The sequence below is a fragment of the Phalangium opilio genome, unplaced genomic scaffold (genome assembly GCF_054372755.1).
Source record: "Phalangium opilio isolate 3A_F unplaced genomic scaffold, DU_Popi_V2 ptg000039l_1, whole genome shotgun sequence".
NCBI lineage: Eukaryota > Metazoa > Arthropoda > Arachnida > Opiliones > Phalangiidae > Phalangium > Phalangium opilio.
In genome coordinates this window covers 2,868,505-2,879,237 of record NW_028324162.1, presented here as the reverse complement: position 1 = coordinate 2,879,237, position 10,733 = coordinate 2,868,505, and the positions used below count along the sequence as shown (strand labels likewise).

The 10,733-nt window shown below is 34.1% G+C and overlaps 2 protein-coding genes and 1 long non-coding RNA gene across 4 annotated transcripts; 2 read left to right on the top strand and 1 right to left on the bottom strand.

Annotated features, from left to right (window-relative positions):
* Positions 1-695: 695 nt before the first annotated feature.
* Positions 696-2,781, bottom strand: LOC149681258 (uncharacterized). Of its 2 annotated transcripts, XM_089834453.1 has the most exons (8): positions 2,627-2,781; positions 2,330-2,545; positions 2,053-2,174; positions 1,792-1,996; positions 1,525-1,706; positions 1,420-1,459; positions 1,237-1,338; positions 696-851 (listed from the first exon to the last, which is right to left on the bottom strand). In XM_089834453.1, exons 2-8 carry the CDS (start codon positions 2,532-2,534, stop codon positions 751-753), a joined length of 957 nt encoding a protein of 318 aa, XP_089690579.1. In that variant the 5' UTR covers positions 2,535-2,545; positions 2,627-2,781; the 3' UTR covers positions 696-750. The 2 variants fall into 2 exon arrangements, with proteins under 2 accessions (XP_089690579.1, XP_089690578.1); XM_089834452.1 differs by having other exon boundaries at positions 1,237-1,459; positions 2,627-2,778.
* Positions 2,782-3,657: 876 nt separating this feature from the next.
* LOC149681257 (uncharacterized) lies at positions 3,658-4,119 on the top strand. Its single transcript, XR_016365553.1, has 3 exons — positions 3,658-3,681; positions 3,755-3,918; positions 4,053-4,119. It is a non-coding gene; the product is annotated as an uncharacterized LOC149681257 (long non-coding RNA).
* A 3,826-nt stretch (positions 4,120-7,945) lies between these two features.
* Positions 7,946-9,283, top strand: LOC149681256 (uncharacterized). Its single transcript, XM_089834499.1, has one exon. The coding sequence runs from the start codon at positions 7,946-7,948 to the stop codon at positions 9,281-9,283; it is 1,338 nt and encodes a 445-aa protein (XP_089690625.1).
* Positions 9,284-10,733: the final 1,450 nt, after the last annotated feature.

Here is a 10,733-nt window from a genome sequence, read left to right as displayed (position 1 = left end):
TTAATTTGAAGAAAAAACATCCAAAGTTTTCAATGGAATTGTTTTCGTAAGCCTATGTTTTTCCCATTGGCCGTGAAAGCTTATTTCCCGAGACCTATGGGGGAACTTTCCCTTCATTTTGGAAAAAAATAATTATGCAAAATATGAGGTTGTCTAATTATGCTTGTACCTTCTCTGGATTTTATGATAGAGTCTTAAACCCGTGTTCTATGGATAGAGGGAATTTAAGTCTTCAAAATGAGTCCTTAAACTATTCATTTGAAGCCCTCAAACTTAAGTTATGACGATTTTAAGAAAAGTGTTCCAAATTAGAGCTGTTCCAAATTAGGGCAGCTGACCCTATAGCGTATTTTTTAGAATTTTTATCGAACACATCAATAGAATGTCTTTAGCAAATGGGTCATTTTTATAAAGAATTATTTTAGATTATTTTTAGAAATTCCTTTAGATTCTATAGATTGGATTCTAGGTTTTGTTTAAAACGTTTCTAGGTTTTGTTTAAAAAGTTTCTAGGTTGTGTTTAAAAGGTTTCTAGGTTGTGTTTAAAAGGTTTGTAGGTTTATTTTAAGAAGTTTCTGGGTTTATTTTAAAACGTTTCTAGGTTGTGTTTAAAAAGTTTCTAGGTTTTGTTTAAAACGTTTCCTGAATTTGAAATAAATTTTCATTTATCTTTAAATTAATATAAAAAACAATCACATGTTTAAAAATGCTAGGTACCCGTTTATTTTGAAATAAAACTACATTTTATCTTCAAGTAACCATATATTTAGTATTTATCTCCTTTACTTTGTTTGACAATGAATCCATAATTTCTCTTTTCGTCGCAGTGGGATATCTTTTCATTGTATATCCTAAAAAATATTTAGGGTGATCCTGATCAGGCTCAATGTAAATAAAAAACTTTAGACGGAAATAGTCACCACAAAGAGAGTGAGATCAGGCTAATTGTAAATAAAAACTACAGACTGAAATAGTCACCACAAAGAGAGTGAGATCAGGCTAATTGTAAATAAAAACTACAGACTGAAATAGTCACCACAAAGAGAGTGAGATCAGGCTAATTGTAAATAAAAACTACAGACTGAAATAATCACAACAGAGGAAGAGAATCAGGAGATTAAGACATATTTACCATATGGCCATTGCTCTCGAGATTCCGTTCAAAGTTTTAAAGTTATATACAAATTTTTGTATTTTCATTAATTTTAGATTAGAACCAACAGCCTTTAAACTTACCAATAATTGCTTCTAATTTGATTTTATCCAGACCTGGCTTTGGTGCTTTCCCTTTATGGGCGTTACTTTGCCGCCCAGTTAGTGACTTCCCTATCAAGTCCTCTGTTGTAAATAAGTGCATAAGGAGGGATCTGGCTAGAACTGTTGGCCCAGTAGAAGTTCTTAACATCATGGATAATATACCTTTACTAACGTTTACAAGGTTTCCAATTGAAACCATAACCTGAAATAATATATTTTTTTGTTGACATCTATCATAATATCTATCAGACGCTAAAGATTTCTTACATTTTGAGCATCATCTGAATTTTTTGGTCGAGATGTAGGAGATGAACTTGTGGAGATGGTATCATCCAAAGCAGATACATTGCCAGCCGTAACTGATGATTGAAAAGTATTCTCGTTACTTGAGATAATTTCCCTGGCAGATTCGACTAATGTTCTTAATTCGGAGAGCAGTGTTTTCCCCTCTACATAAAATAAATGATATATTTATAAGTTAATAAGCCAAAAATTAAAAGAACTCTTTAAATGATCGATAGTAATTATTCAAACCTTTCATTCTTTCAACTTTTTCCAAATTACTTGAATTTTCCCTTTTCAACAATTTGTATTTTTCTTTCAAAGTTTGATATTTATTACATTTGCAAGGCATTGGGCTTAATGGTTTAGTTAAAGAGTCAGAATTTAACTCTGAGGTGCTAGTGTTCAATACTTGTTGCATCAATAATGTTTGTTGATCTTCTTTAACTCTCTTCCTCTATAATCAAGAATAATTGTTAGTTTTATGCTTAAAATTCAGGCCAAATTTGTTACCTCATTCTTGCTAATGCCAGCTGTTTCAGTCGAAATACTAATTGATGGTCGGTCATCACTAAGCCTCCTCAAATTGCTGTTAGCAATTTCAGTCCTTTTAGCTTCCATATCGGAAAACTTACCTAATTAAAAAGAATTAAAGACCTGATGAGGATTCATTTTTAGACTTCTAGGATTAAAGGGCGATACTCGATAACGATATTTGTTTACAAAATTTCCGGGTTTTGATAACAGTAAAGAAACTGATTTATTTATCATTAAAAATCCAATGGCCTACCATGGGCTAGCAAAAGTCCCGTAGCTAAAGGTTTTCCATCACTCCAATTAATATCCAACTCCTGCCCAATAAATTTATCAGGGTTTTCCAAGACATTTCTTTTCATTATGCGATTATGTTTTAACATATCTTCTACATTTAAAACATCCCACATATCATCGTCTTTCCATTTTACAACAAAGTAAACCGTTTTAGCCTTGGCCATTGTGTGTTAATCTAAAAGACAAAATCATAAGTGCAAACGTAGGCAATTTGAATTTCTAATAAATAATTAATGAACATTTGTACGTAACTTACCTAAATAAATTTTGCAATAAGAAATTCTTGTAGTTAAGCACTTAAATTCAACTTCGAAATAGCATAAATTCTAAAGTTCAATATGCGTCGGACACGTAGTTTCGGGATTCCCGTACAAGAGAAAAAGCGGGAAAAGTTAATACTACGGCACAGCCAGATATATCACTCACGCGTGTAGGGCAGCCGAGGAGCCAGACGTCACGTGATCCGTTAAGAAGGAAATACGAAATTTTTTGGGGGGTAAAACGGCGCGCGCATACTAGCTGACTGGAACAGGATATATAGCATATAGAATATAGATGTTTACAGGCATGGAGGATTCCTACCATTAACACAAGGAGACCAAGCGACTTAGAGTGTAAAATCGTCTGCTATTTTACACTCCAAATTGCCTGGTCTCCTTGTGCAAATGGTATGAATCCTCCTTGCGTATAAACCTTAATTGTAAAGTATTCCGCGGTCCTTATATTTCCTGCCAGCAAAATATTATTAATTTTAACAAATAGAGTTAATTTTTCAAAATTAATTGGTATTAACCGGTATTAACGAAACTTTTGATAGTTTATGATAAAGTAAGATAAGGGTCATAAATGTTTAATAAACATTTTCTGCTGTTGGAATTAGTAAGCCTTGAATAAACATTTTCTGCTGTTGGAATTAGTAAGCCTTGGAGTGTAAATTATTGAAGATATCATCGGGAACTTTCTCGGAAAGGATCAGCTGTTTAAGGACTATACAAGATTTTAATGTCCAGTTGAGGTTTTTGGCACTAGACGAAATGGGAAAAGTTGCGAAGTCAAGTCTTTGGAAACAGCCGTATTTTACTGGAGTTTTCCGAATTCCAAGAAAGACTGAATATAGAATTCGAAATGCTAAAAACAAGAGAAGCAAGAATTTAGTTTTTGAACCTGATCCCAATGTTCAGAATCATGAACCTCTCGATGTATTAAACAAGCCCTCAACATCTACCATCGGAGTAAATAACCATCTCAAACATATGACCTTGCGCGCGAGCTCAACAATTTCTTCAGACAGTTTGGTGGATTCTACCCAAGGTATAAAACAAGAAGGAAATATTGTTTACCCTAGGTTATTATTTAATTAAAACTATAATTTTAAAATTTATAGATATTATTAGATCGACAAACTCCAGTATTTATGATTGTGAATCTGGGTCTGAAAAAACGTCGGATCATTCCATTCCATTCGATGGTCAACCACAGTTTAATGACATTGGGCCCGAAACAAATTATTGCGATGTTCGAAATTCAGATCCCACCGAATCTAATTATGTAAGTCTGTCATGGTATAAAAATAGGTGACTGAAATAGGAGTTAGTTATTTACTGAATTTGTTTTTTAATAAATATACCACCTGACATGTGAACGCTAAGTTCAGTTAAAAAATGTAATTTTCCTATTTATAGGGTGATAGAATTTCCGAATCAGGCTCCGAAGGGGTTGATGAGAAACAAGATCATGCAGACACTCTAGTAAAAGCAGAACCACATATCTTTCAGCTGTATTATGTGACTTAATCTATATGCTATTATTAATTTGTTTACAAATATTAGTAAATTTCCTCTAGGCTCAAGTTTTTTATCTTATATAATTATTTGTAACGATAGATTAAGTCAAATTATATAAGCTATATCCCGAGATAAAAAGCTGTAGTGCAGAGGGTGAATTTTGAGAATTATCTCAAATTTAGCCGTACTTTGAGGTCTTTTGGTTAGGATTAAAAAGCAAGCATTCAATTAAGGATGCTTATACGCACGCAAGCTTTTTATGGCCATTACACAAAAATCTATTATTATGCTTGAAATATACTTTTCTTATGTTATTCTTTTAGGATGAAGAGCTCTATGCTGGTTCATCTATCACATTAAGACAAAGTCTGTTGCTGACTATGGCGCATATTATACGTTTCCAAGAAAGCAAAGAAGCAACGGCTTCGTTACTAAAGCTTTTGAGTTTTCATATGCCTAGCGATACTGAATTACCACAAACTTTATATCGCTTCTATAAAAATTTTGATCATTCAAAGTCGTTATTCACATTTCACATGTACTGTGCTAAATGTTGTGCGTACATTGGAAAAACGTCAAAATGTTGCCAGTTTTGCCAGTGTTTGGTATCTTATGAAAGAGCTTTGGAAAATGGAAATTATTTCCTCGTATTTGATATTGAAAATCAAATTCAAACAATTTTACAAAAACATGAGGCTACCAAAGAGAAATTTAAGCCAAGAACCAATTTGCATCCATTGCAAGAGGGATATTGTTACAAAAAATTGGGCTTGGGAAAGAATGACCTTTCAATCACATGGAATACCGACGGGGTACCTGTATTTCACTCATCTAACTTCAATATTTGGCCATTACTGTACGTTCTTAATGAATTGGAATATTCCGGCCAAAAAGATGTTCAGCTGGCTGCTTTGTGGTTTGGAAATGGTAAACCAGACATGAACACTTTTTTAAAACCATTTGTAGACCAAATAAATAAGCTGTCATCCGAGGGTTTCAAGTATAAACGTGCAGGTGCAAATAAGGAGAAACTAATAAAAGTATTCCCAGGGCCTTTGACGTGTGATTCAGTGGCACGTTGTACCTTGCAAAATTTAAATCAGTTTAATGGAGCCTACGGGTGTAATTGGTGTTTAAACCAAGGCGAAAGGGTTTTGAGAGGTGACGGTCATACAAGAATATACGAAGCAGGAGAATTTGAGAAAAGGGACGAGGCACAGATGAAAAGAAATGCAAAAACAGCGATACAAATTAAAAAACCAGTTAACGGAGTCAAAGGATTTTCTATATTAATGCTCCTTAATTATTTTAACGTAGTTAATGGATTCGTAGTAGATTATATGCATTCTGTCTGTCAAGGTGTGGTGAAAGCAACGTCATGTATGTGGTTTGACTCGTCTAGCTATCAACGTGAATATTACCTTGGAAGGAAAATTGATGAGATAGATAGCATATTTCTCTCGCTAAAGCCCATCGACGAGATTACAAGAACACCGAGAACAAGAAAAGATCGAAAACAGTGGCACGCTAATGAATGGCGTTCGTGGCTCCTTTTTTACTCACCTGTAATTTTAAAGAATTACCTCCCTGACATATATTTTAAACATTGGATAAATTTAGTGCTCAGTGTGAAAATTTTGCTATCAGCCAATGTTTCACCTGAAATGATTCTAGAAGCTGCCAACTATCTGAGAATATTTGTTCAACAATATTCTGGATTGTACTGAAACGATACTATGACCTTCAATGTCCATTTGCTTCTTCACTTGCACGAAACTGCAACTAATTGGGGACCTTTATGGGCTGTATCATGTTTTCAGTTTGAAAACATGAATGGCAAGCTTATGAAACTCTTTAATGGAACACAGAAAGTGCCCCATCAAATAGCTGAAAAATTTGCCATTTTAAGTCATATCTCGGTAATATCTGACAAAGCTTTTTCAACTTCTGCATCAGACATTCAAGATTACTTCTTTGATTTGCTTAGAGGGTACCCATTGCTGAAACGAATTTGTATAGTGAATGATTTAAGTTTCGCTCACGGTTTACCAAGAGAGTGTGTGATAACTAGCGCTGTTAAATTAGCTTTTCAACCATATTTGGGAAACGGAAACATTTCAAATTTGAAAACTGCACGGGAATTTACAAAAATAACGACTTTTGGTCGCACAATTTGTTCTCACGAAGTAGCCAAAAGATGCAACTGCGGAATAAAGTTAAAGAATGGGTCCTTTGGTATAGTTCAAGGTTTATACAGGTTAAAGGATGGTATCTGCAACTGTCTTTCAATTAATTGTTCCTGTAGTTTCAATTTTTTTGCAATTGTGAAAGAGTTAAGAATATATCACCAGTCGCAAATGAATAATCAAATTTCTTCTAAATGCAAATTTACCAACAAAATATTGGCTTACCCAGTATCGGATATAAAAGAAAAAGTTTTGGTCCTTGGCACAAACACTCCAAAATTTGCTGGTTATATTTATGTAATCGAAATGCCCAACTTTTATGAATGTGATTAATTGATGTAAAATTTCTTTAATATAGCTATTTCAGTTTTTTAAATTATCTTTATAACTCAAATACTATTGGTGAAAATAAATATTTAAAATTTATTCGTTAAAGCTCTTGAGAAAAATAAATTTTGATTCTTAAGATTGTGAAAAATAAAGAATATTTTTCAGCATTTTAAAGAATATTTTTCAGCATTTTAAACAGATTTAATAGAATTGTTTTGAAAAACATTGTTTAGAGTGCTTCTTAGAATTTTAAAAAATAAATTCTAAAGGTTTTTCTATAGCACAATCTATATGCTTTAGAGCACCATAGGAACTCTTTAGAGCTCTATAGGACTTCTTAGAGTTCTTTTAGAATGTTTTTGTAAGGGGGATGTCACAGCTCTTGAGGGAGGCAATCAAGGTAGCGAAAAATAAAGGCAGTGGTATAAAAGAGAGATTAAAAGTTATTGCTAATAAGTTTATTCATTGTGAAGAAATTAGTGTCCAAGAATGCTGTTACATACTACTTTCCATTCCAATTTGCCGGAGCAGTCGTGCTCATATTTTCAGAAACACTTCACCCACTGAAGAAAGGGTACACATTTTGAAAAGACCATCTGAATTGGAATTATTGCCTGATGATAGTACTAACGTTTTTTCCGATGGAATCATCGAGCACTACATTGTGAGACCCGATGAACTGGAAAATCTCAGTCTAGCGGCTTTCGCCTCATGGTATGAGTTTGCCCGAACCAAACGCAATAGGAGAACCCAAAATTTGAACGAAGATGAAGACCAAGAAATTGAAACGACTTCTGTGGAAACGTCTCTTGAGCTGAAAGATTCTTCAGGATACGTCAGGAAAAGGATGCAGGCTAAAGTAATCAAATTCAAAAAGTACAGTAGAGTAAAAGATCTCAAAAACTACTGTCGAGTGGAAATTATGTTATTTTTACCTTGGCGTTGTGAGGAAACCGAATTTCTAGAAGCTAACGTAGAAGAAATTTACGAAGCCCATAAGCAGGAAATATCTGAAGCTAGAAAAGAATTTATAAGTGAAGTTGATGATTTGGATCTGGACCAAATGATTCAAGAAGTAAGAGAAAACCAACAATCAAATGACGTTCAAAATATTCAACCTATGATTGAACATCAAAACGAGCGTGATAGAAGTTTCGCATTGAATGACCCGCAATTTTTTGTCAACTCTCTTCAAGAAGCCGTTTGTGACGTAACTTCTGATATTCAACAGTCTAGCGCTGCCGACTTCACTCCAATAATGAAGAATATTACAGCATGCTTCGAAAACTAAATTTAAAGCAGCGAGAAATTTTCTACTACGTACTTAATCATTTCAAAACATCTCAAGAAGAATCTCTGAGGATTCTGATAACAGGTGGTGCTGGTGTTGGGAAAAGTCTCTTGATTCAAGCCATTTTTGAAGCCGTATCCAGGCATGAAAAGAATAAACCCGGTGCCGATCCATCACGATTATCTGTTCTAAGAACGGCATTCACCGGGAAAGCGGCTTTTAATATTGATGGTGTCACTCTTCACTCTGCCTTTAACTTGCCAACAAATCAATTTTCTGGCAAGATGAATCCTTTGGACAACGACACTTTGAACAGAAAAAGATGTTCACTTTTAGGCCTGAAACTTCTGATAATAGATGAGATATCTATGTGTGGAGCCAAAATCTCCAATTATATTAATGTAAGAGCCCAAGAAATCTTCGGATCTACAAAGCATTTTGGTGGTATTTCAGTTGTTCTCGTGGGAGACTTCAACCATTTACCCCCTGTTGGGGATAATTACACATTTATGCCCTTAAAAGAAAAGAACAACCCCTATGCGGCCCTAATTGGAAGTCCACTGAGGGAAGAATTTAAGTTGTATGAGCTTGACGAAATTATGAGACAGAAAGATGACAAAATATTCGCTATGGCTTTAAATCGAATGTCCATGGGAGACATGACAGCCGCCGACGTTGAATTGTTTCGAAGCCTGGAAATATCTATTTCAAGGCCTCTACCTCTGGAAGCCCTTTATTTGCTTGCAACAAATGGTGAAGTAAATGCGTTCAATGAATCAAAGTTATGTTCACGGAATGCTGAAAAGATATGCTCTGTCGCATTTGACTCGGCTACGGGTGACGCTAGCAATGAAATCAAAACAAGAATTCTTGAAGCCGTAAAAACCTTGAAACCCCAAGAAACCAGCGGTTTACCAAGAGAATTAACTCTAATGGTTGGTATCAGGTACATGATTACCAATAATTTCAACACCGCCGATGGACTAGTAAATGGTGCAACTGGAAGGTTAAGAAAAATACAGTATGGTCAAAATCAAAAAGGTGAACAAGTCCCCGTTCGAGTTTGGATTGAATTTAATTATAACAAGACTGGAAAAGAGACTAGAGCCCAGTCTCAAGGATTAATGACAGCCAATAATATTAATGAATTATGGACGCCTGTTGAGAAGGTTGTCAGAAGTTTCACTAGACGTTCAGGACAAAAAAACATCTACGTTTCAAGAAAGCAATATTCTCTAGTAATTGCCGATGCTATTACTGTACACAAGAGCCAAGGAGACACCTATTCCGAAGTAGTTGTTCATCTTAATCAAAAACGATAGATGAAAAGGTCTCAATTATACGTCGCTTGTAGTAGAGCCAACCCCTAGAAAAATCTTCTTAAGAGATCTAAAGGAATTTCTTTGGAACCCTACGGAGCCCTTGGGATCATTTTCTAAAGAAACAATTTGCAAAGACTTCCTTGGAATTTCCTAAAGAATTCTTGAGATAAATTTCCAATGAATGTCTTGGGATTATTTTCTAAAGAAATTCTTTAGGAATTCTAGAGATAAATTTCCAAAGAATTTCTTGGGATTACTTTCTAAAGAAATTCTTTAGGAATTCTAGAGATAAATTTCCAAAGAATTTCTTGGGATTACTTTCTAAAGAAATTCTTTAGGAATTCTAGAGATAAATTTCCAAAGAATTTCTTGGGATTACTTTCTAAAGAAATTCTTTAGGAATTCTAGAGATAAATTTCCAAAGAATTTCTTGGGATTACTTTCTAAAGAAATTCTTTAGGAATTCTAGAGATAAATTTCCAAAGAATGTCATGGGATTACTTTCTAAAGAAATTGTTTAGGAATTCTAGAGATAAATTTCCAAAGAAGGTCTAGGGATTATTTTCTAAAGAAATTCTTTAGGAATTCTAGAGATAAATTTCCAAAGAATGTCTTGGGATTATTTTCCAAAGAAATTCTTTAGGAATTCTAGAGATATATTTCCAAAGAATGTCTTGGGATTATTTTCTAAAGAAATTCTATAGGATTTCTAGAGATAAATTTCCAAAGTAGGCCTAGGGGTTGTTTTCCAAAGAAATTCTTGAGATAAATTTCCAAAGAACGTCTAGGGAATATTTTCCAACGAAATTCTTTAAGAATTCTTGAGATCAATTACCAAAGAAGGTTTAGGGTTTATTTTCCGAAGTTTTTTCGTATTTTAAGTTTGTGGATGACGAAAATTATGGCAATAACTCTTTAAAAGTAAAATAAGAGTAATTAAAATCGTTATGTTTAGATTTACAGGGAATCTAAGCTGTCAGTCGGAATTTTTGCTTAATTCTCTTATTGCATGTTTTATCTTTATTTCGAGCGTAATAAGAGTCCATAATAAATATTTTTTAAAAAACATTGTAGAGAAAATTAGGTTAAACGTGTTTCTGATACTTGAAAAACTCTCAGTGAATATACATTATAAAATTTAACAACAACGTCTGTATCTACTGCTTGGCCGTTATAGCCTCCAAAACCCACATAGTACCCCATACAATTGCACAAGGTTATAACTTTCTGCCGTTTACGGATGTTTTTAAGTCGATTAAATGTCTGACTTTATAAGCAATTTCACGCTGCACGCGAGAACTTCCTTCGCTATATGGGGTGTAGTTCACTACACTCCCTGTGTTGGGAAATGATTCTGCGTGTAAGAACTATCCTCGTTTCAAGTGGCTAAATTAATTTACCCCCTTCTCAAGATATTTCCCAAGATAATTCCAAAGACATTTATCAACCA